Source organism: Eurytemora carolleeae, unplaced genomic scaffold, assembly GCF_000591075.1.
Source record: "Eurytemora carolleeae unplaced genomic scaffold, Eaff_2.0 scaffold4, whole genome shotgun sequence".
NCBI classification, from domain to species: Eukaryota; Metazoa; Arthropoda; class Copepoda; order Calanoida; family Temoridae; genus Eurytemora; species Eurytemora carolleeae.
In genome coordinates, this window is record NW_019396191.1 from 457,330 (window position 1) to 482,797 (window position 25,468).

The 25,468-nt window shown below is 31.8% G+C and overlaps 2 protein-coding genes across 3 annotated transcripts; both read left to right on the top strand.

The window, feature by feature from the left end:
* The first annotated feature begins 21 nt into the window (after positions 1-21).
* On the top strand, positions 22-3,513 carry LOC111697705 (uncharacterized). Its single transcript, XM_023467797.1, has 4 exons — positions 22-133; positions 577-673; positions 1,248-1,366; positions 2,665-3,513. The coding sequence occupies exons 1-4, from the start codon at positions 71-73 to the stop codon at positions 2,800-2,802; spliced, it is 417 nt and encodes a 138-aa protein (XP_023323565.1). The 5' UTR covers positions 22-70; the 3' UTR covers positions 2,803-3,513.
* Positions 3,514-9,163: 5,650 nt separating this feature from the next.
* On the top strand, positions 9,164-24,361 carry LOC111697755 (uncharacterized protein DDB_G0271670). Of its 2 annotated transcripts, XM_023467860.1 has the most exons (14): positions 9,164-9,296; positions 10,657-10,741; positions 11,256-11,389; positions 12,418-12,507; positions 13,654-13,695; positions 14,972-15,065; positions 16,591-16,709; positions 17,417-17,514; positions 18,404-18,449; positions 19,375-19,473; positions 20,164-20,283; positions 20,662-21,106; positions 22,909-22,971; positions 24,249-24,361. In XM_023467860.1, exons 1-14 carry the CDS (start codon positions 9,219-9,221, stop codon positions 24,263-24,265), a joined length of 1,530 nt encoding a protein of 509 aa, XP_023323628.1. In that variant the 5' UTR covers positions 9,164-9,218; the 3' UTR covers positions 24,266-24,361. The 2 variants fall into 2 exon arrangements, with proteins under 2 accessions (XP_023323628.1, XP_023323629.1); XM_023467861.1 differs by lacking the exons at positions 9,164-9,296; positions 10,657-10,741 and adding an exon at positions 10,748-10,871.
* The last annotated feature ends 1,107 nt before the right edge of the window (positions 24,362-25,468 follow it).

Below are 25,468 nucleotides of genomic sequence, written 5' to 3' on the forward strand. Positions count from 1 at the left end.
ATGAAATCAATTTTATAGCAAGAAAAGTTCTCTAGAAGACGACTTTCAATCCATTCTCCAAGTTCCCTTCATGGGAATAAGAGCTAAAGTTATAGAAGTTCCGGAGACACTGGATAAATTTATTCCTCTTCAGGTAGAGATCAATATAAATTTAAAGGTCGCTCTCATACGATTAGATTATACATGCAGAGTGTTTTACCTCTTTCAAACAGTTTTTTTTATCTTATTTGATTAGACCAGCGGGATTTTTTTTCTTCTTCAAAATTAGGATCTAAGTATAGTACAATAAAAAGGGTTTCCAATTTCTTTCCGATCAATTTGTATCAGTAAGGGCCTTGCATAACCTTTCCTGAAACATAAAAACTTTGTAAGTTAACGGCAGAACCTTTCTTTAATATGTAAATTATGATTAAATCAACATCTTAAATGCTACAAACAGCTATAAGTGTGATAAACTGAAAAAAAGTTTAATTGAGTTGATTATTCTAGATCATTTCCAAAATTTAATCAATTTTCTCAAACCCTGCCATTAGTTTAGCCATTTTAGAGTCTAAAAGTAATTTCTGTTTTGTTAAGGAAGTCCTGTTAAAACTAAAGGAGCAGAAGAAAGCTGAATCTCAGTCTACGACTGATGCTGGGCCCACAACCAGTATTATGACTGTTTTTCTTTCTGGTAAAATCTCAATGTATGATTCAAGAATGCTGTGTCCGTCGAGAGGGGGGGGGGACAGCACACCACACCATTTTTCGTCCGAACCACAAATAACGTCACAATTCAGCATTATTGGATTTCCGACCCCAATTTGTTTCGTCTGGGCGTTGCTTCTGTGTTTTTTAAATTTATTTTAATGATAAAGGCAACGTCAAGTTATTTAATATATTTTGATTTTGTCTAAAATGCATTTTGTTTGAAAACTAAAACAATATTTAAGTCTAATTTAGCACTAATTCGTGAAAATCCGCTCACCAAAATTACTTGAGATAAAATATGCATAAAATATTGAATTATTTAAAATTGACCCTCGCCTCTAATTGAAAAATGTTTATGTCCTGTTCACATGGCATTCTTTAAAACTTTTTTTGAGTCAAAACAACGGATATATCTTTATTTTTCTATCTGAAAATTCTACATTTTCTTTTTGCAGAATTAAATTAATTAAATTAAATCAGTTTTTCATAAGATTCTTATTTTTCAATGATTATATCTTTGCAACCTGATGTCCTCGTATAATCAGTTTCTTAAATAGGAAGTAAGCCTGGTGAGTTTACAACTAGTTTGCGCACTGTCACTTTAACTCCGGAGAGACAAAAGAGAGAAATAAATCCGTCCCAACCCACCCATCTTCCTCAAATCCCAATCACTCAGGTTTCAAAAATATTTTTTCATGTTTTAGTCTCATATAAATATCATTTAAATTAAAAATATTTTATTGAATTATTCCTACATAAATATTAGAGCGTAAATATATATATGTACAGTCGTCGTCGTATATATATCAATTAATGAAGACGACTTCAGATTTAAATTTTTATTTCTACCCATGAGCTTTCATACAGCATAGTTACACAATTTACATACATATGGAGGTAAAGAAAACCTGTCAATTTACAGATTCTTTACATTTGTTTACATGTTAACTCGTAAATAATTGTAATTTGATAAAAATCTTGTTAGACAAGTTGTCTTCATTGTATTGATATAAACGACGACCACTATATGTTACCTGTAACCAAGGGTGTAATGCAAGGAAAGTTAATTAGTATCCGAGGAGGTTAAAAGCATTAAATTTTGATAATTTTGATAATTCACAAAATAATTTCCTATGACCAGAATATTTCATTGATTTTTTTATGTGAAAGATGGATCCCATGTCAGGCTTTAAAATCCGTCTTGTGTTTACATTACCGCCCAAAAGATGTGTACACTACTAAAATAACTTTCCTTGCATTACATCCTTGCCTGTAACTACCAAAATCATTATGAATAAATCATTTGGATACTATTTTCATGGCAGCTGCAGCCGAAGTTATACCTGCTCTAATTGTCATATTAAATTGGAAAATCCCGAGACTACCAGTTTTCGGAGTTAAACGTTTTAATTATGATAATACAGTAATAACCAGAAAACTCTGGAATTGGAAGACGACTTTTAAACTTAAATTATGACATTTATAGATAGTCCAATGAGCACGGGAAACAGAAATTGTTCAGCGTAAACAGACTCATTTCACTTGATTTGTGATTTAATAAGTGTCTAGTAAAACTATTTGCTTTATGACAACATCAAATACACTAACGTATTGCTATAAAGTCGTCTTCCTATTTAGGAGTTTTCTGGTTATGACGTACAAAATTATATTTAAGAAACAAATATGATATAGAGGTTGTCCTTTAATTCCCATGTTTATTGGGACACTCTGTTACTTATTGGTCTCAATTTCTCAAATGAATTCTAAAAAAATATTTATATTAATATATTAAATAAACTAAATAAAATGTACACTGAAAACAGGGAGAGGAGGTTGAAAAATAAGTTGACCGTTAAAGATATGATAGTTGAAATTTGAAATTTGACATAACAGGGTTTGTCACTGGCAAGGGGGGGGGGGGATTTAAGTCTGAAAGGATAAATTCGGAACATGCTTAACATTTTTGAATTTTAGATGGGCATTCTTGAAGATGTGGATAATGATCAAATAGATTCTGAGTTGGACCTACAAGGATCTATTTTAAACAGTGATTGCTTGAATAGAGTCACTGTAACAGTAACAGTCACAGAATCTGTTACAGTTACCATCTAAAAGAGCATCTGTAACACTAAAGTAACAGAAACTGTTACAGTTGCAATCTATGAGAATATATTTATCTGTGTAACAATCACAGAATATGTTACAGTTACAATCTACGAGAGTGACTGTTACAGTAGCAGTTACAAAATCCGTTCCAATCAAAGTTATGAAATATGACGGAAAATGAAATTGTATTCGTATAGTGTACATAAATGTTATAAATCAGTGCTCAATATTGGTAGAGTACATAAATTTTATAAATCAGTGCTCAATATTAAACCTTGATCAGTTAAAACAGTGAATATCGTCTTCTATCAAGAAATGTTAAAGGGACAGTCAGCTGTAAGCGACCCACAATTAAAGAATGCCTGATTCACATTCACAACGGTATCCTTTAAATCTTTAACTGAGCACTACACTGGAAACTTTACTATTGGAAACCCTTAATCTCGATAGCTTACTTAAGAATATCCACTGTGGAAACTTATGATTTTCTTAATCTTCTTTTTTGGTACACTCTGATTCGTAGAATTCTAAACACTTTAGTGTAAAACGATTATAATAATCTGGAGATTAAAAAGAAGAGGAGATCAAGCATTGATCTCGATATTCACAATTCTAAAGTTTTCAGCGTTGATAAGGAGGAAATCGTTGTTTTTTTACCTTAAAAAGCAGTAACACTTGTTGAATTTCAAATTTTGACTCTAAAACACAAATTTTCAATTTACATGGATAGAAAAACTACAACTAAAAATATTTAATATTCATATTAAAAATTATTGAAATCTTAGTCAGACAATTTTTTAAGGATACCATTGTGAATCGAACATACACTTCTTTCAATTGAGACTCACTTAGAACTACATCCACAATCTCTTTATAAAAAGGAGAGTTGATTAATATTCTACCTTGAAGGAATGTATTTGATCCTCCAGATTAAAATATTTCTTTGATTTCAAAAGGAAAATCTACGATTAAACTTTATTTTAATGAATATTATATATTAAGGAATGTCAATATATTAGCATCAACATATTTGTACAGTGTACAATATCCAGTATTTAGTCTTTGTAGTATGTACCCGATGATTTAATGTACAGGCGTTGTCGTAAAAAACAATACAATGCAGACGACATTCGATTTTTATTTCTACCAAGCTTTCAAACAGCATGGATGCACACAAAAACATGGAATCAAAGAGAAGATGTCGACTAACAGCTTCTTTTGTTTACTTGATAAACTACTAATTTGAAAAAAGTTTGCTAGAAACCAAAACTTAAAGATAGAAAAGTTATATTCATTGCATTGATTTTATCGCAGACTACTTTATGTAATTTCTTATTTTTTATTTATAATTTGTGTGTTTTCTAGAAAGGCGTGAAGGCTGTGAACGATTATTTATAACGTAATAAATATTGAATAATTTTATTATTATAATTATAATTATCTAAAACACTAAAGCTAAAATGGATAAGAATGTTGCATATTAATTCTAAAACACTAAAGTTAAAATGGATAAAAATGTTGCATATTAATTCTAAAACACTAAAGTTAAAAACAAATGTATAGACTTATACTTACAAGCATAAGTGAGTTAGTGAGATAAGATTAAAGGCCAAGGCAAGGCTACAATTCAAAGTTAGCCCAGCCTTGAATCAGGATCTTGATGACGTTCGGGGATATCACAATCTAATGTAATGTACTAGGACATGCACTGGAGTCAGTCAAATTTGTGCCGACATTACTGATGCGCGAACGCAAAAGATAAATGTTGGCATTTTTTATATTTGGGAAAATTTTATAAGAGATGGTCCACAATTAAAATCATGTTTGATTCAAATGAGGGGGGAGAGGGGGGGGGCGAAATATGATGAGGGTTGGGGGAGAAACTTGGTTTACCCTCCCCCCCCCCTCAGCTGCGCCACTGGTCAAATTCACAATGAACTTCAGTTTTACATACCAGTTATCAGCAGTAAAGGTGAATCGAGGGAGGGGGTTGTAAATATCTTGTTATCCAGGGTTGGTCAAATAGATTATGAGTTGGACCTACAAGGATCTATTTTAAACAGTGATTGCTTGAATAGAGTCACTGTAACAGTAACAGTCACAGAATCTGTTACAGTTACCATCTAAAAGAGCATCTGTAACACTAAAGTANGGCTGTGTGGTTCTTTCAGGTTGTAATAGAAATTTCTGTCAAGCAATGAAAAAATTTCATGAATACAAATTAAAATTTATGGAATAGAAAGACGACTGTTTAAATCTCATTTAAAAAAATTAAATTGGTTTTAAAACTAATCTGAGCTGAAAACTTTAGAATCCGGGACATCCTTAATCCCAATCGGTTAATTAATCTGGAGATTAATAACATGAGGAGAACAAGCATTATTTAATCTTGCGATTAAGAAAAAGATCAAGCATAAATCCCGATATCCACCATTCAAAAGTTCCCAGCTCTGGTAATACAATTTGATGTCGGTCAATATCAATTACATAAACCTACATGTCGTCTTCCTATTTCAAAGTTTTATGCGTAAAAACATTATTTAAAATAAAAATTCTTCTAAAGTTACATAAGTACATCCATCATGATATAATATATCAATCATATGTATAATATAATTATTTACTAATAATACCATATAGATTAACCTGTCTTCCCTCTGATGATTGAAACTTTAATGACTATCATTAAGTTGTCAAACTAAAACAGTTTTTTTAGAAACTAATTCAACAAACTGGTGAAAGATTATCTCCGTTGGAAGAGTATTTTTTGTGAGTTTCCATAAAATATATGTGCACAACGGTACCGGTTTTTTACTCGACCAGATGTGAGGACTGGACTGCCATGGAAGATAACTCTCAGGAGAGCTTTCAGGGATCACAACTTCCCATTTTGCATAAGGGGTGCAGTTATGGGTAAATTCCCTAATTCCCCTAACTGGGAAACAGTATAAAATGAAGGAACACAGGGAGAAATCCGCTATACCCTTCTTCCTACAAACCTCCTTATCTCTCTCCTACCTGCTCCACAACTAGGTGTTGAATATTTGGAAAGGCCTAAAGTGTAAAAACAAGAAACAAGAAGCAAGAAGAAAAAATAAATTGAACAAAAAAAGTGGATGGGAAATCTCTTGACAGTAGAGATGGGTGCTTAAAGCAAGATAAACAAGAAAGAAGAAGAAAACTTTGAACAGGAAAAATTAGAAGGGGATTTAATGTTTACACTATCTATTTTTTCACTGATAGCGACTAAAGACAAATACACAGGATGGCAGACGTCCCATCCCCCCCCCCTTTATGTCTTACTTGAGATAAAAAACTGGAAAATGTGCAAAACACCCCCCTCACCCCTCTCCCCTCCATCAAGAAAATTTTATTGAAAGTGCGTTATGAATGTTAGGAATGCAGGAGCTGACTCAGTAACATGACTAAAGCAAAATTTAAAAACAAACAAGAAAGAAAATAGATACAGGGCTCAAAAAATAGTTCTGCCTCTGCAATTCGGCTAGCTGCAGAAAACATCCAAAAAATTCATTTATTTTTATTTTCAAAATTAGCCAATGTATGATTGATGAAGGATGGACAAGGAATGGACGATCAAGAAGAAAGAATGAAAAACAAGAAATATAGAAGTCTCAAAATGTTTCCATCTGCTATCATATTGAAATTTTGAAATATTGTAAAATTTAATTAAAATAAATTATTAAAGTTAAAAAAAAAACATTACAAGAATTTATGTAGATTAATAAGGAACGTTCCGTCATCCCTGATCAGTCAAAGGTTTAAAGGGCATCCTGTTGGGAATCCTTGATCAGTCAAAGGTTTGAAGGGCATCCCGTTGGGTATCCTTGATCAGTCAAAGGTTTAAAGGGCATCCTGTTGGGAATCCTTGATCAGTCAAAGGTTTGAAGGGCATCCCGTTGGGTATCCTTGATCAGTCAAATGTTTAAAGGGCATCCTGTTGGGAATCCTTGATCAGTCAAAGGTTTTTAAAGGGCATCCTGTTGAGAATCCTTGATCAGTCAAAGGTTTAAAGGACATCCTGTTGGGAATCCTTGATCAGTCAAAGGTTTATAAAGGGCATTCTGTTGGGAATCCTTGATCAGTCAAAGGTTTAAAGGGCATCCTGTTGGGAATCCTTGATCAGTCAAAGGTTTGAAGGGAATCCTGTTGAGAATCCAGGTATTAGATCCTATATAATTGAAAGTCACTTACTCTTACAGTGCATATTCAAAGAAGTGTTTGTTAAAAACGCATAAGAAGTCTATTTTTATAGTTTTTATAAAAAATGTTGAGTATGAATCAAGCATGTTAATTCTTCTGCTAATCTTGGAATCAGAAGAAATTCAACCATTTTTTTCGGACCAAAGTTTATTTATGACTTTTTAATTGCAAAAATATCTATTTTTGTTTTTGTAACCTTCATTCTTACTTTGGCAAAGTAATGGGCGTTTTTTTTCTTAAAAATGAAAACCCACACTACCATTAATAAAAATGATAATTTATCATGTGATGACTGAACAAAAAAGTGATATAAATTTGTTTATCATGGTTTAGAAACAAGTGGAAATTTTTTTGTAATTACGCTTTTTCTCTCGAAGCTTTTAAAGTAATTATTAGAAAAATAGAAAAAAAATCATGTTTACACATGTTTTAGATAATAACTTCGTAATTTGTAAGTTGAAAATCTCAGTAGTAAATATTTGTTTGAATCTGCAACTAGCACAGAGATTCCACCTGCTTATAACAAGTCTTGTCAATTTTTATAATAAGAAATAAATCTTTGAAGTGCCGCAGCGCCTTGGGCTTTGATTTTACCGCTCACTTATGCTTTTCTATAGCCCTTTACATGTACATTTTAGCGCTTAAAAGCACTTTTTTTAGCTTTGGTTTTTAAGTGATAATTGATTTTTAACTATTTCTGCTTGAGAGCTTGCAACCTTTAAATTACAGTGAACTATGCCTTCAAGAATAGTATTGGTTGGAGTGTTTATGCTTTTTCTGTTCGTTGTCTCAGGTTTAAAATATTTTTTACATTATTGAAAAAGGATTTTAAGATTTTAATACCCGATTCACAACGGTACCCTTTACGCATTTAACTTAGCAACAATTTAAGAGAGATATCTTCGTTTTATTTCATTATTTCTTTATACTGTATAAATCCTCAATTCACTTTTTTTGAGAAACCACAGTTGAAAAATATCAATTTTCTGTTCAGAGAACTTGAATATCTTTGTAATTTTTGCCTCGACAAAGTTTGAAGAGTATCTTTGTGAATAGGGCATATCACTATTAAAATGGAGGGGTACTTGAAACGTAATCTACAGTTCCTTAAAAAAATATCCCTGATTTTATAAAATTGTAATCATAATACTAGGATTGGATGATGAGAATGGTCCTAAAAAGAGTGATGGAATATCTAATTCAAGTAAGAAAATATTGATTTTTTTCTATATTTTTTTTTTAAATGTTATCTTTTAAAGAAACCGTAAAAGAAAAATGAAAAGGGAGCTTAGGCTGAAACCTAAGTTTTTTAGGAGATGATCAAGACCCATGAGAGTTCTATCTGATGTTCCTGTATTGAGAAATTGATATAAAACTGTGTAAAATTTCTGGAGACAGGAGCGTCAGATAGAACAATTATGGGTCTCGATCAACTACTAAAATGCTTAGGTTTCAGCCTATACCCCCTTTCATTTTTCTTTTATACAGTCTTTTTAAATATTTTCTTTTCTTTGCATAAAATAAACTTTTAAAAAAGTAACTACGTAAAATATGGCGAATTTTTCACTTTTCTTTTGTAAATTTAAAAAATAAAAAACGAAACTGTTTCTTATTTCTTCAAACTATATATCTTCCCATGGTCCGCGGGGTTTGTGAGTTACTTCAAAAAATTTGCCAGCATTATCGGCTAAGCTGTATATTACATATATTCACGTAAAAGGGCGCGGCGGGAGGGGGAGGGGGGGTGGAAGGACCTAAAAAAATATTAAAATGTTACTAAAATCAATAAAATATCTCTTTCTTTTATATAATTTTATGGAAAAATACATTTTTGTACAATGTAATGTTCAGTACCCAGTTTAAAGAAATCAATGAAAAAAGAATCCAAGATAATTAAGGAGAATAGGAAGAAGAAAAGCAAGAACAAATTCAAACAATTAAAAAACAAAAATGGATCAAAATCTTTCAAAAAGAAGGAAACAAAACAAAATAAGGAACTTAGATCAAACAAAAAGAGAAGAAATAAATTAAAAAAACAAGAAAATATTAGAAAAAGTAACAAAAACAAAAACGGATCAAAAACTATCAAAAAGAAGAAAACAAAACGAAATCAAAAAATTAAATCAAACAAAGAAAGAAGAAAAGAATCTAAGAAGCAAGGAAAAAGGAGCAAAAGTCGCAAAAACGAAAAAATTCGAAAAATGAAAAAGATCCAAAAACCTCGAAATAAAAAGAATACTAGAGTACTGTGCCCTGTAGCAGCATGTATCAATAATCAGGTGAGTTTAAGAAAAAGAAAAAATAATAATATTTGTATCTTCTTTTTCACAATTTATTTATTTTTTTGAACAAAATGCAGAGCTTGGAGTAACAAACCTTTATGAAAGATGAGGAAAATAACTTTGAATAAAATTTGTGAAACCGACAGAAAACAAAGTTTAAGATCCTGAATATAATCAAAATATGAAAACTAGTTTAAAGGGACTGTAAACGTAATTTCAACTGACCCTCCATTAATAGATTGACATGGTTTTTGCTTTTCACAACTGTTTCTCTGTAAAAGTGACAATTGCACAATTCTCACTTTAGAGACAACGGAGAAATTATCAGAATTAAACGCTTTTCAACCAAAAAAAGGCGCTTTCTTCACAATTATGATTCCAAGGGTACTATTGTAAATTGGACATGTCCCTCTTTACTGAAGGGTCACTTAAAATTAAAATGACAGTCCCTTTATGCAAGCAAACTTAAAGGTTATAATGCTCCTAAGAAATTGAGTCTTTGCCACAAACTCTGATTTTCTAATCCCAATATCTTTGGAACCCAATGTCGTAAACCTTTGATATTTCAAGCTTCTATTGTTTGATCTAACAAAAGTCATAGTTTGAAATGTCAAAGGTTTACGACGTTGGAATCCAAAGATACAGGGATTAGAAAATCAGAGTTTGTGGCAAAGACTCAATTTCTTTCTAGAATTTATCAAATTGCAAATTCGTTTATTATATATATCAAGTCCAATGTCACCTTAGATGTAATTGTGCAGTGTACACAGGCCTATTTCTATTAAATAACTGATTTTTAAGCTACTGGTCACTATTCAAATATTAGGTCTTTAAGATTTATTGAATTGTACAAAATTCTGATCATTTTATGTTTTTCCTTGACCAAATATTGGTTAATTCACAATGAGAACTAAATCTAATGTGTATATCCAAGAAAAATAAATACATAAGCAACAAATTGGCTTGATTTGTAGGTCATGTAGCTCTCTTTACATTTAATTTACAAATGTTTTGAAAGCTCTGGCACTAAAGCTGACCGTGTGAGAAGCTATTTAAACATATTTCTATTTGCGTATGAAGCTATATAACCTACAAATCAAGCCAAATTTTGCTTTTCCATTTCTTTTTTTTTGGATAAGCACATTAGATATAGTTCTCAATGTGAATTAACCAATATTTGGTCAAGTAAAAACATGAAATAATCAGATTTATTGTACAATTCAATAAATCTAAAAGACCTAATATTTGAGTATTGTGGTAGACCTACTTGTTTTATAACAATACTTAAGATTTCTTCAATGACATCTCCCTATTACAAAGATTTGTGGAACCCACTGTATCTAAATAAAACTACTAGGCAACAGCCCTGAGCCTGGAGTTTTTGACTGTAAGAAATTATTTGGCCCAGTTCAGAAGAATTGGAGTTAAACTAGCTGGGATGGGTTAGTAAGTTTATTACTTTACTTAGCCCAGTTCAGAAGAATTGGAGATAAACTAGCTGGGATGGGTTAGTACGTTTATTACTTTATTTAACCCAGTTCAGAAGAATTGGAGTTAAACTAGCTGGGATGGGTTAGTACGTTTATTACTTTACTTAGCCCAGTTCAGGAGAATTGGAGTTAAACTAGCTGGGATGGGTTAGTACGTTTATTACTTTACTTAGCCCAGTTCAGAAGAAGTTGCATGTTAGAAGTTAGAGTTTGAAACATCAAAGGTTTAAATATCAGGTTGTAAAGATATAAGCATTTGAAAATTAGAGTTTTTAACAAGGATCCTTTTCCCCTTGTTAAATACTAGTTTATTTTGGCATTTTCTTTTTTTACAGCACATAATTTAATCTTTCACATAATAATTATGTTTGAAAACTTTGTAAGAAAAAAACCTCTTTTTAGAACTCAGATATGGCCAAGTAAAAAAAACATACAGAAAATCGATTCTAATTGTTATTGTTTTCAGAAAATAAATACAAGAAACGAGATTCTAGGGCCCAAACAGCCGCCCATCTTCTGTCTAGGTTGGGAGGGGGAAAAGTTATGGCGGGCCCTGGACCTCTTTGCAACGGACAATTTAATACAACCGACGCTCTTTCGGTAATTTAAGAATTCGAGCCATTTTTTTCTTTGTTCAGAATCATGTTTCCAATGAGATTTGATAAAGTCAAAAATGACGCGAAGTTTTTTTATATTTTCAAATATAGTTTCCTTGCAACAGATTCGCACAAATGTAAAATATGCACTATAGTTTCAGTAGAAGTAAATATTTACATTTACGCCGATTGAAGGATTCATATCTCTAATGAGAGTGAGATAGATAGAGAGATAGATGATACCGCCATACAGACTATTTCTATTGGTTCAGAATAGACAACAAACACATGACTGAACCCTTATTGGATCAGGTGCTAATGGACAATATGTGCAACATGACCATATGACACAAAGCTAGACATAAACTCTAATTTTCTTATCCCTTTCCGTTCAGAGGCTCCGACCTTTTATTTCCCTAGGTGTTTTTTTATTTAAGATTTACGGGAATTTTTCTAAATTGATGAAAATGACAAAATAATGAGATGAACAATATCTCCCCCCCCCCTTCCAGTCTTCTAGGTTTCAGAATTTCTATTTTTAACTTCACAAAAGATATCACATTGTAAATATTGTATCGGTTTGCATTAGAAAGAGATGTGTTTTAAATATGAAAATATAGATTTTAAAAACATGTTTAACGCATTGAATTTCAATATTGAATTTATTTAAAAAGAAAGGGACTGAACTCTCTTCTGGACTTTTTTCCCAAATTTTTGGTCGAAATTATGAAAACCTAAAAAGTGCTGCTTACTACATTTTCAAGNCATTAACTGCTTGCATTTCAGGCCTATAATCTGTACGGTCCCATTAACTGCTTGCATTTCAGGCCTATAATCTGTACGGTCCCATTAACTGCTTGCATTTCAGGCCTATAATCTGTACGGTCCCATTAACTGCTTGCATTTCAGGCCTATAATCTGTACGGTCCCATTAACTGCTTGCATTTCAGGCCTATAATCTGTACGGTCCCATTAACTGCTTGAATTTCAGGCCTATAATCTGTACGGTCCCATTAACTGCTTGAATTTCAGGCCTATAATTTGTGTGAAGAATTATCTAGCTGTGAAGGGTTGATTCAAGAAACCTGCGGTAAATTCAACATGGTTTCAGACACAACTCAGGTAATAATAAAAAAATACGATAAAAATCCATTTTTTTAATTCCAATTTTGTGGTCGATTTGATCCGACACCAACCAGCCCGTCCAGTGTACCAAGAAAATAGTTGATTCAACGGTTTTTCTGCAACAAACATAGGAAGACGACATTTAAACATTTTAAATAGTTAAAAGAACATGAAACAGAGCAACTGAATCATGATTTGAAGGGTTTATCTCAAATAGATTATCAAGTACGATAGGTGGCAACAGAGAAATGGTCCAATTATACACGACGTCACAAACGTCAAATATAACAAGAAAAAAGAAATTTTCTCACATTAGTTGTCAACTATGTCATGTATTCCAAGATTGAATAAAAAAGTGTAAGATCAAAAACTAAAAAACACATAAAATTACACTTATTTTAGTATAGTAGTAGATAGTCACTTTATTCTAAAATTATCATTATTATTAACAATTTTGTCGGACTTATAAAACTGTTGACACTTGTGACGAAAGAAAACAGCTGTACTGAGAGTGTACAAATTCTACGTTGCCGTCTATTATACTAGAATCTCTATGAGTTTCTCTTAAACTCTTCCCTACACCCCTCCCCCAGTTCATGTTTTCGCGTACTTAAATATCACATCTAGAGAGATATTAATCTTATTTTAAATGAAATTAGAAAAAACAACTTTGGCGAAACATACACCTAAAAGCAAAGATTAAAAAAAACTGTCTCTAAAGATTCGCTCATTGTACAGTTGGTCCCATGTACACTAAACAGTAGGACCCACCCATAAAACTGTAGAATAAGACGAGAACTATTGGACTCATAAAACTGTAGAATAAGACGAGAAATATTGGAAGCTCATAAAACTGTATAATAAGACGAGATTTATTGGAATCATAAAGTAGAATAAGACGAGAACTATTGGACTCATAAAACTGTAGAATAAGACGAGAATTGTTGGACTCATAAAACTGTAGAATAAAACGAGAACTATTGGGCTCATATTTAAGCTATAACCATAGTAAAATTATTTGCTGCACAACGGCATAAAATAGATAGAAAATCGCTTAATTGTCGTCTTCCTATTCTACATTTTATGGGCCCCCCTGTTTGGTAGCTCTTGCATGACGAGCTCTCATAAAAAGGATATTTCTAGGTTGAACTAGACAGCTGTGCTGAAACTATGTACTCTTATCAGGTCAAGTCAGAGGAAAATTCCATAGATAAATAAATAAACATAGATAGCTTATGTACGCAAAATCACCAAGAATTGTACAGTCCGCGAATTCATACTTCTAGGGGTCAAAGTGTACTTCAATGATAAGCGGGGTGGTGTGGTGTTTTCATTGATTTCATAATTATTAAACCACTCAGGAACTATTTGAACAACAATATTTCACTGAGCAATATATCATATTGACGAGAACTGAAGAAGGACATGAGAAGGACTAAACTAACTTAAATTTGTCTCTACAGAACTCATGTACACCACAAGTACTCAATGACATAAGAACAGCCAATGTTCACAACCGACCTAGTTAATCTATATAATAGGAATATCTTTAAAACATCTCTGTACATTTATATCTTTCAAGATGAAAAATGTCGTCTTATGCGCAATCTATCTTTATCTATGGAAAATTCACATCATATTTTTGAAAAAATATTTTTACCAAAAACTGTAAAAACGTCCACTTAACCAGGGGAGTAAATACCTTACTCCCCATTCCCCCCCACCCCCAAGGATCATTGGGGTAACTACTATCCCCCACCCTCTCTTATTAGATTACATTCTCCTAGATCAAATCTTGTCAAAAAAATATATTTGCTTAATTAATTTAATACAAATGACTTGATAGGAACCCCTTACTATCCCAACGTCTTACAGCAAAAAATAGTTTATTTGCGCTCCTGACTTTTAATAAATTATTATAGAATAACAATCAAAGAATAAGAATTGTTTGCTGATATCGACTTAAAATAAATCTAGATTGTATTGTATTTTAATGTCCAAGATAAATCATATCTAAGGGAATCCAACATATTGTAATTGTCAACATATTTTTGAGGATAAAATAAGGGGGGGGGGAAGGAATGGTGTATTAAATGTTTTTTTTTATCGAGACAAATAACCTGAATGTTTTCTGACCACGGATTTTCCGCCCAAAAAATGTATTTTCTCTTTAAAAGGTCTTTAACGATCGTTAACGAAGGATCGTTTTCCTAAAATTTTAAAACGACCGTTTTTTAAAAAAGTAAAACGATCGTTTTTGAAAAAGATTGTTTTTTTAACGAAAAAAGATCGTTTTTGAAAAAGGTTGTTTTTTTTAACGAAAAACGATCGTTTTTGAAAACGACTGTTTTTTAAAAACAATATTTAGTTTTTTTTTCTTTGTCGTTTTTAAAACGAAACCATAGGTTTTCAAAAAAAAGGAAACGATCCATCCCTATACGTCCCTTCATTTGACATCTAGGAGATGAGTTCTGCATGTGGCGTGATTGCCACGAATTGCTCCTGCTGGGACGAAATGTTGGCTGTTTCATCGACGGTTAAGAAATGCAACATAGGTAATAAACAAGAGTTTTTGCAGGATGAANTCACATAAACAAATTATATCCACGTAAACAAATTTTATGCACGTAAACAAATTTTATACACATAAACAAATGTCATCCACGTAAACAAATGTCATCCACGTAAATAAATTTCATCCACGTAAACAAATGTCATCCACGTAAATAAATGTCATCCACGTAAACAAATGTCATCCGAAGGGGGGGCGCTTAATAACAAAATGGAAGGGGGGGGAGCTTAGTAAAAGAATGGAAGGCGGGCATGTTTGATTCACATTTTTACCCTTCGTACCTTTACCTGATCCTCATCGATGGAGATATCTCTACTTCCCCGGCTAAAATTGATTAACACCAAGTGTGTAATATTCACTCGAGTTCCCCTGCCCTCAGTTTTCAGCCAGCATAATCTCTATTGTCGATAATCAGACAAGGGTACCTTTTTGAATCAGTCATGCCACTCATGATAAATTAAGAGTTCCTTAAAATTATGTAAACGCGTAATTTCAAATGACCCTCCATCCATGCAAAGATGCAATGCCCAATGTACAACGGTTATACCCTTAACCCAATCTCTGCTGGGGTACTTGAAAACCAGGATAGGCTGGGGGGGAGGTCAATTTGACCCCCCCCCCCCCCTCTAAATCCCATGTTTGATGTCCAAATATGACAAATGATACATCATTGGAAAGCTCTTGTGCTCTACTTTTAGAATCTGCAAAAAAATTGCAAATTTGCAAAAATTGAATTTTTTATCGCAAAATCCAGTTAAAAAGTAAGAATGTTTGCAAAAAAAAATTTGTCCAAAAAAGGAAAAATTATACATTTTTGAAAAGCCCTTGACCATGCCATTTCAAATATGCAAAAAAAATTGCAAAATTTTAAATAACCTGATTTTTAATCAAGAAAAACTAAAAATGTACAAATTTCCTTTGACAGGTTGTTTGCAAAAAATTTGCAATTTTTTTTCGAAAAACTTGTGCAATTCGTTTCTTTATGTCAAAGGCTTTCCAAAAAGCTAAATTTTATCAAAATCTGACAAGTGGAAGTGGGTCAAAACAAAGATTTAGTTTGTTACAGGAAAAAGCAGTCAGTCAGGCAGTGTGCCTGAGGACTCAGGCAGTTAATATTAAAGTCCGGTTTTAGGCCTAAAGGGAGGGCTTTGGGTATGTAGGAAAAGTCAGAAAATTTTAACAGCCTCAGACAAATACTTTTTGAGTTATGTAAAAACACTACAGGGGGGGGTCAACTTGACCCCCCCACCCCCAGCAGGAATAGGGTTAAAAGCTATGTCTGATCAAGTATGAATTATAGATATTAATGTTTTAGTTTCTTTAAACTGTTAATTTTCATTTGCGGTTTCTCTGCGCAGCACACTTTTCAAGAAGTATTTGATGGTATTTTCCGCATTTTTGAATAGGTTAAGGTTTCAAGGGTACCGTTGTGAATTGAGTATTGTCATCTTTGGATTGAGGGTCACTTGAAATTACGGTTACAGTCCCTTTAATATATTTTCTTCTAGCTAAGAGTATTGAGGATGATGTAACCCCTGTATGGAGAGCTTGTATGAGTATGTTTTCTGATTGCTCAAAGCTGGAAAATCAGGCGCCAGCAATCATGCAAAAATGTTTCACCTCACCTGTAAGTTCTTTATGCTATAAAGCTCTTCGCTCATGTATATATAATTGTATATTGGTTTTAACGGGAAACATTACGAAAAATGATCCGACGCAGAATATATTTATATGTTAGCTATAGCTGGTTAAACGGCTGGACCGAATTAGCAGAAATTTTTAACGGAAGAACTCAAAGAACCCGGTGCCTACATAAAATTGAATTTTTTTCTTAAAATCCAATTTTTTTTTAATTCGAAATTTTTTCTTCCACGGGCAACACCGGGCACTTCAGCTAATTATTTAAGAAAAGAAAAGAATTTGAATTCTTTAAAAAATTGGAGTTAATTCTGAAGCTACTGGACCAAACTATTTGCTAACAAACCAACCTCTGAAGATGTCGTCTGCTGATTCCCCTGTGTTTCCTCTATTGCGAGAAGGATCAGTGTGTCCCTGTACACCACCTTATTTACCCCTTTAGCCGGTGCTGTGTCCATTGAACAAGGAAACTTCTAGAAACTTGTACTTCGTGATTTGTATAGTATAACCGGTTTTCAAATATGTACTGCATCGGCCCGAAACATTCAGTATTATTGAATTTGTCGTAGTAGATAGACGATATATCAAATATCAAGAATGTCGTCAGTCTATTCCCCAGTTGTATAACTCTCACTGCAGTACAATTAAGTTTATAAAACGTGAATAAAATTTTATTGATTTTTATTTTATTTTCAGATCAGAACGTTGAATAGTTTATCTTCTCTACTAGATATAGAAATATCTTTAACTAAAGTGGAAAAAAAAATCTCAACTGTCCTAGCAACTTCAAGAAGGTTTTTTTAAAGAAATAAATAATTTCGTTTTTGAAATTCAAAAGTTTAGAGTATACTAATTTTATTAAATTTGTCTGGTTACAGATTATGCTGTGTTTCCACGTAAATAATTGTCATCCACGTAAACAAATGTCATCCACGTAAACAAATGTCATCCACGTAAACAAATTATATTCACATAAACAAATTATATTCACATAAACAAATTATATCCACGTAAACAAATTTTATTCACATAAACAAATTATATCCACGTAAACAAATTTTATTCACATAAACAAATTATATCCACGTAAACAAATTTTATGCACGTAAACAAATTTTATACACATAAACAAATGTCATCCACGTAAACAAATGTCATCCACGTAAATAAATTTCATCCACGTAAACAAATGTCATCCACATAAACAAATGTCATACACGTAAACAAATTTCATACACGTTAACAAATGCCATCCATGTAAACAAATGTCATCCACGTAATAAATGTCCTCAACGGAAATAAATGTAACCACGTGAACAAATGTCATCCACGTAAATAAATGTCATCCACGTAAACAAATGTCATCGACGTAAATAAATGTCATTCACGTAAACAAATGTCATCCACATAGACAAACGGGTCTCCCTATTCACAACTGTGCCCTTTACCTGAATAACAATTTGATGGTGATATCCGTGCTTTTCATCTGAAAACTAATTTCATTAGTTTTTCAACATTGATACGCAAGTCACTTTAACATAGAAACCACAATCGAAGAAAAAGGATTTCTTTTTTTCAGACACGGATCAAAGGATACCGGTGAGTATTGTACATGCCACTCTATAAAATGGGGCTTACTTGAAAAATTACGTCTTTTTGTACCTTTAAGATTTTTTATTTTAGATTAGAACCAAAACAGTTAATGGCATGCGCGGGTTTTTTGCAGAAAGTAAGCAATTAAAAAACTTTTAAGTTGTATTATAATTATGAATCACAGTTAGCAAATTACATGACAAGTTTTATTATAATTATCAATCACAGTTAACAAATTACATGACAAGTTTTATTATAATTATCAATCACAGTTAACAAATACATACAAGTTTTATTTTAATTATCAAATTACATGACAAGTTTTATTATAATTATCAATCACAGTTAACAAATTACATGACAAGTTTTATTTTAATTATCAATCAGAGTTAACAAACTACACTACAAGTTTTATTATAATTATCAATTACAGTTAACAAATTACATGACAAGTTTTATTATAATTATCAATCACAGTTAACAAATTACAAGTTTTATTTTAATTATTAATCACAGTTAACTAATTACATGACATGTTTTATTATAATTATCAATCACAGTTAACATATTACATGACAAGTTTTATTATAATTATCAATCACAGTTAACAAATTACATAACAAGTTTTTATTTTAATTATCAATCACAGTTAACAAATTTCATGACAAGTTTTATTTTAATTATCAATTACAGTTAACAAATTACATGACAAGTTTTATTTTAATTATCAATCACAGTTAACTAATTACATGACAAGTTTTATTATAATTATCAATCACAGTTAACATATTTCATGACAAGTTTTATTATAATTATCAATCACAGTTAACAAACTACACTACAAGTTTTTTTGTAATTATCAATAACAGTTAACAAATTACATGACAAGTTTTTTTGTAATTATCAATAACAGTTAACAAATTAAATGACAATTTTTTTTATATTTATCAATCATAGTTAACAAATTACATGACGAGCATTATTATAATTATCAATCACAATTAAGTAATGTTTAAAAAATATCCCAATAATATCTTATATTTGGTGAAAAATGTTTTTAGACGTCTGAGTTTCTGATATTCTTTAGCTCTTCTAATATTGAGAGTGAAAACTCTAAACTGGGTCAGCTTAGTAGCGAGCTGGTCAGCCTCCAGGTTCAGGTAGAAATATTGATTTTTATAATCAAAACTTTTATTTTTCCCATACAACTCAGTGTGCTTCCATGGCAACTTAAATGACCCAGAGATTGTGTTTAACTACTTGGATTAAATTAAAAGTTTGTATGTAAAAAGATGCGGAAATGTACGATTTTTTAAAATCCTCAAACTTCACAAACAAAAATCGCCCCCAAAAATATGTTGTTATATCTGCTCAGTTTATTTTTGATATGCTCCAAACATTTTTAGGGGAACCTATAATTTGATAGCCTACAGAGAACTTATGCATAAAGGCTTTACCTTTTTGATTTAGTATAACTTAATTTTTGCATTAAGCTGCGATCGCAAAATCCAATTATATGAACTTTTATGTTTCGAAGAAAGAGTTCGAAACCGACTGAAAACTGTTCGAACTATCAAACTTTCAGATAAGATTTGTACAGGCTGAATAGATAAGGTGATCTTCAAGCAACATTTGACAGCTTCGACACTCAAACTCAGTTTAAAAATCCTATATATTTGCAACCTGTCGAAACCCTTGGATGTTTAAAACTATAAATTTTGTCAGATCAATTAGTCAATATCTTAAAAATCAAATATTTACACCATAAGGTCGAGGCGAGATATATGTTCCTTTTAGACCCAACTAGTGTATCCGGTTCAAATTTTGAGGAAACTATTTATTTTGTTCAGGCCTGCTCAGCAAGTGAATTGATAACGCTTGACATATACAAATCTTCAATATCTGGATTTATTACCAGCATCAGAAATCAAATCATCAATGTTCAGCTAGTTCTAGACATGTTAAATCAGGGAAATCATAATTTTAAAAAGACTTTAGGGGCATGTAATACAATATCTGTGTCAGTGTGAACTTTGGCAAGTATTTTGTTTACTACACTTCAGAAATGTGTAGCACATTTGGGGTGTTAAAAAATGTATAAATATCAGTAATCAAAATAAGAGATAACCTTTAGTATACAGAAAAATAAACTTTTCCATGCAGAAAGTTCTGCAGTTATAATGACTTTTGCTACAACTTGACATCATACTTCCAATTGTTTACAACAATATGTTTAATTTCTGCCCCTAATATCATCAATTAACATTTGGGATCGTATTAGATGAAAGTACAGGAAAATGATCAAATTAATTGACAATTTTAACAATTTTAATTATGAATCAAAAAAGACCAATCTGCTCACAACATCTGCATCAGCAACAACAGCAATCACAACAACATCGTCAGCAACATTATCAACTGTCTCTCAATCATCAATATCTTCAGCGTCAACTTTGGCATCATCAACACAATCTTCTGTGGCAACATCAACCTCACCATCAGTATCAGTATCATTATCAGTATCAGCACCAAACAAAGAAATATTAACAACAACGACAACAAAAACAACAACAACACAATATACTTCATCATCAAAATCCCCATCAACATCAACATCCACAAAAACCTCAACATCGACATCAACATCTGCATCAACATCCACAAAAACCTCAACATCAACATCAACATCCACAAAAACCTCAACATCCACAAAAACCTCAACATCAACATCACCATCAACATCAATATCAACTTCAACATCAACTTCATCTTCAACTTCAACCTCAAGTGCAGGTAAAAAAAATCAAAAAAGAAACATGAATTACGATCTGTTAGTGTAAATCAGAAACGGACAACAAGTTTTAGCCAATGATTAGATAATTAATTTTAGCAAATTAGAAAGTGTCACCAATAAAAGACAAAAGATAATTTCTAAAAATCTTTTAAAAATCTCTCTTTTAATCCATCAATTATTTAATTTAACAGGTTAAAATAAGATATGGAATATTTATGAATAAATGGTAATTGTAGAACGGTGGATGTTAGGTACTTTCCTAAAGGCATTTTCCCAAGCGGCAACTTCCCAAATGTGCAATTTCCCTCGCGGCAACTTCCCAAGTCTGTCTTAGCTGCAGCGCTCGGTCCTCTAGCCTGTTCTTGTCCAAGCGCTCTCGGCCCCTTAGCCGCAGCACTTGGTCCCCTGGGGCAGCGCTTGGTCCCATGGGGCAGCGCTTGGTCCCCATTCCAACCTGTGGTGCCTTAGAAGGTCTAGCCTAACCTTTGGGAAGTTTCTGCTTGGGAAGTTTCTGCTTGGGAAGCTGTCACTTGGGAAGTTGTCACTTGGGAAGTCGCTCTTGATTAAATACCTTTGGGAAAAGCCTGACACTGAATTGTGCAATTTAGGCTCAACAACTTTTATGTACGGATTTTTATTTAATTTCAACAAAACTCTTTTTGCGAAATTCGCTTAGTTCAAATCGGGACAAGTTTCTGTCATACGACCATGTTTTCATGCCAATACAAATTTGAAGTGCTTTAAAAAAATATATTAGAAAAAAGGGAATCTTTCGCGAAATTACTGAAATTACCGACTAGTTTGTGACCTCGTAGTTTCCCTAGTTTTAATTTCAAGAAAAAGAGTCAAAAAACTCAAATTTTCTAGATCCTTTATCTTTGTAACCTGATGAAGTATAGCAACTTGGACTATTTGATTTAACAGAATGTTTAGATCTACGAAATCGGACAGCAAAGAAGTAGAAATTTTAAAAAATCTGAGTTTGAGGCGAAAATTCACTATTTCAAATTGCAAAAAATAATAAGTTTTAAATGTGAAAAATTAATCTTATATGACAGGAGTTGAGTTTTTGCCACACAACTTTGCAAACAGATATTGTAGACCTTTGATGTATCAAATTAGAAATTATGTTAATTCAAATAGACTAAGTCTAAAATATCAAAAGGTTTACACCATTTGGTTGCAAACATAATGGGATTAGAAAATTTTAGTTCGTGACAAACAACCAAATTATTTACGTATATTTGACATGACGTCATATCTATTCCATTCAATGTAAGGTATAAAAAGAATTTCCTGATAATTATCAGGCTTTATCCCTTTATCACAGGTTAAATCCTTTGTTTGTTTATAAATGAGATAAGTATCATACAAACAATATTGGAATTGGATTAAGTCATGGATAAAAGAGTAGAGTGACCATGGAATCCCAAACCCAAGTTTTTTTTAGAAAAAAAGACGAATTTTAGTGTAGTTTAGGCTTTAGGTACGTGTCAGTTTCTTTATGTTTATCTCAGAATTAGAGCTGGACAAAGTTCCGTTAACAAAACGGAAGTTTTTGAAAAATAACGGAATAGTTCGTTTATGAACAGCAAAACGATTTCTAAAATATTTTCCGCTAACGCTGTTAATAACATTGAGATCGTTAAGGAACGTTAACTTTTAAAATAAATAAAAACACCGTTAACGAAACGTCGGAAACGAACATCACATTTTGATCTAAAAAACTAATTGCTACCGGAAAAAAATTAAAAATATCAGTGCGTTTTTATGTGAAAAATTAAATTTCTTCTAATTTTAGGACAGCAGCTTGGTAGAGGTTGGGAGCGTTCTTGTCCATACAGTGTTAATATTACACAGCTTGGTAATATACAGATTATTTCAGGGTGTCCCAATAAACATTGGAATTCTGTGACGAATACGTCTTTGTTAAGAATACGCATTTTAAATGGTCTGAAAAGAGAGTTTTGGTATAGCATTGACACAGTCTCTTTCAATTTCTCGAGACAGGGACATCAGATAGAACTAATATTGGGCGCTATCAACTTCTTAAATGCTTAGGCTTCAGCCTATACCCCCTTTTTATTTTTCCATAACAGTCCCTTTGATAAATTTCGTCTGCTAGCATATATTCTATTAAACTAGTAAAGGGATGTTTTGTTCTGCAAATCGTAGTACAGGGTGTCCCAATAAACAGGGGAATTAAATGACGACATTCAATTTTCATATTGTCTTTGTTTCCTGCGGGATTATTTTGTAGACATAATTTTGTATTATCACAGTTAAAACATTTAACACCGAAAAGAACTATTCTTGGAATTTCCAAATTAGACGGAGAAAGGAAATTTGCCCAGATTCCAGTTTAAGAAAACTCAACAAAGCTATTCAAACGTTTAACATCTCCGTTGATTTTAAAGATATAAAGAAGGTAGACAATATTTTGGAAATTGTTGATGAACCTTATGCCATTTCTCAATTATCAGAAGTAATAAACGATATTCAAGTCGTCTCTTTTTTACCATGTTTATTGGGACATCCAGTAAGATGTTTCAGTTACATTACTGCAAGATAAACTGTGAAGAGGAAGAACTGTTATTAGCTTGTAAACAGAATGCAATTAAAACAAACAAATTCTTAACTCTAGCAGACCCATGGTTAGTTCTGTACAGTGTACAGGAACGACTAAACCGAATTTCTTAATTTTTTTATAATCATTTTACATATTATGACCAATAATACAGGGTATATTTCTTTTTTTTTGTGCAATCTTTAAAAATGGCATACAAACTATTTTCATATTTAAATAATATATTTAAGTTTGAAAACGTAGTATTTTAAAAGTTTTAGGTCGTCTTTTCAGTCATATCCTTTATAGGCAACAACTTACTTTTAACTTAAATTCAACTTAAAATACAAGCTTTTCAAGATTTTCAATTTTCGAAGTATTACATTATAATTAAAGTAGATTTTAAACTTTGGTGCATACTACATTTTAAATGCTCATTGCTTCAGATTACATAATAGATAAAAATACAATCTGAATTCTTCCTACTTGATCAGTAGTGGTAATTAATATTATTTCATTCAATAGATTTTTTAAAATAAATGGTTTTTGATTTCTCTAATTCTGTATTTTTTTAGGATTAAATCGTGCCTGAGGAATAAACACGCCTTGAGATACCAACTAAAATTTCTAAATGTAAACCAATCTTTTTATTTAAACTTTAAAAATAATAAAAAAAATTTAATTTTTACTAATTTTACCTTCAAGCTATTAACAAGCTATTGACAACCTATTGACAACCTATTGACAACAAGCTTTTGACAAGCTATTGACAAGCTATTGACAACCTATTGACAAGCTATTGACAAGCTATTGAGAAGCACAGAGTATTTGAATTTCTGAAATGTAACAAAATAAAGGAATTGAGTGTTTGCCACAAGCTCTGAGTTTCAAATCTCTATATCTTTGCAACCATTTTGTAGACCATCTGATTTATAAGATATAGAGATTAGAAGATTTGAGTTTGCGGCAAAGACTCATTTCCTTTGTCTTCTCATACTTGTGTGTTAAATATCAAAGGTTCTACGAAGTTACAAAGTTGTTTAATAAATGACCCACTCCTTCTGTCTTGTTGATTATGTTCTCTCAATAATCCTTTTCATTTCGTTTTCTTTCAAATTTCAATTTTTATCTGTATACTTTGCTTTCTGGTTTAAACGGCCAAACCAATCGGGCCCATTTTTTTAAGGCAACTAACTTGACCCTAGGGAAGGTTTTTAAACCGTCAAAATGAAACAAAGTAATTGAGTCTCTGCCACAAACTCAAGTTTTCTAATTCATATATCATAGCAACACAATGTCATAAACCTTTGATATTTCAAACTATGAATGCTGTTAGATCAAATATTCTAAGTTTGAAATATCTAATCTAATCTAATTACATTATCAGGTTGCAAAGATAAAGAGATTACAAAAATTAAATTTGTGGCAAATACTCCATTCCTTTGGCCAGAAAAAATGTGTGAAATCATCATCTTTGACAATTTTATTTAAAAAAGTTCGCTAACATTTTACAATGATGAAATGTTTCTGAGTTATTATATTCCTGATCTTTCACCTCATAAAAATCATAAAAAATTAATCCATTCTAATGTTCTAAAAATATTTGGAAAATATGACGGATTTCAAATGTTTTTATTTATTTAATTTACTTAAAAGTTTCTTCTTTTCTGGTTGATTTCACGATAAGGTTGTCTGAGTTCTGTAATAAATATTGAAATATATAATAATAATTCAAGCAAATAACGATAAAAAGAACATTTGCAACAAAATATTCTATTTTCAAGCATCAAAACAG

Coding starts and splice junctions, on each gene's coding strand:
- LOC111697705 (XM_023467797.1), top strand. CDS start 71: ATGGGAATAAGAGCTAAAGTTATAGAAGTTCCGGAGACACTGGATAAA. Junction 674..1,247: donor TATGACTGTTTTTCTTTCTG/GTAAAATCTCAA, acceptor TTTCTTAAATAG/GAAGTAAGCCTGGTGAGTTT. Junction 1,367..2,664: donor CTCAAATCCCAATCACTCAG/GTTTCAAAAATA, acceptor TTTGAATTTTAG/ATGGGCATTCTTGAAGATGT.
- LOC111697755 (XM_023467860.1), top strand. CDS start 9,219: ATGAAAAAGATCCAAAAACCTCGAAATAAAAAGAATACTAGAGTACTG. Junction 15,066..16,590: donor GGTTAAGAAATGCAACATAG/GTAATAAACAAG, acceptor ATTTTCTTCTAG/CTAAGAGTATTGAGGATGAT. Junction 21,107..22,908: donor AACTTCAACCTCAAGTGCAG/GTAAAAAAAATC, acceptor TTCTAATTTTAG/GACAGCAGCTTGGTAGAGGT.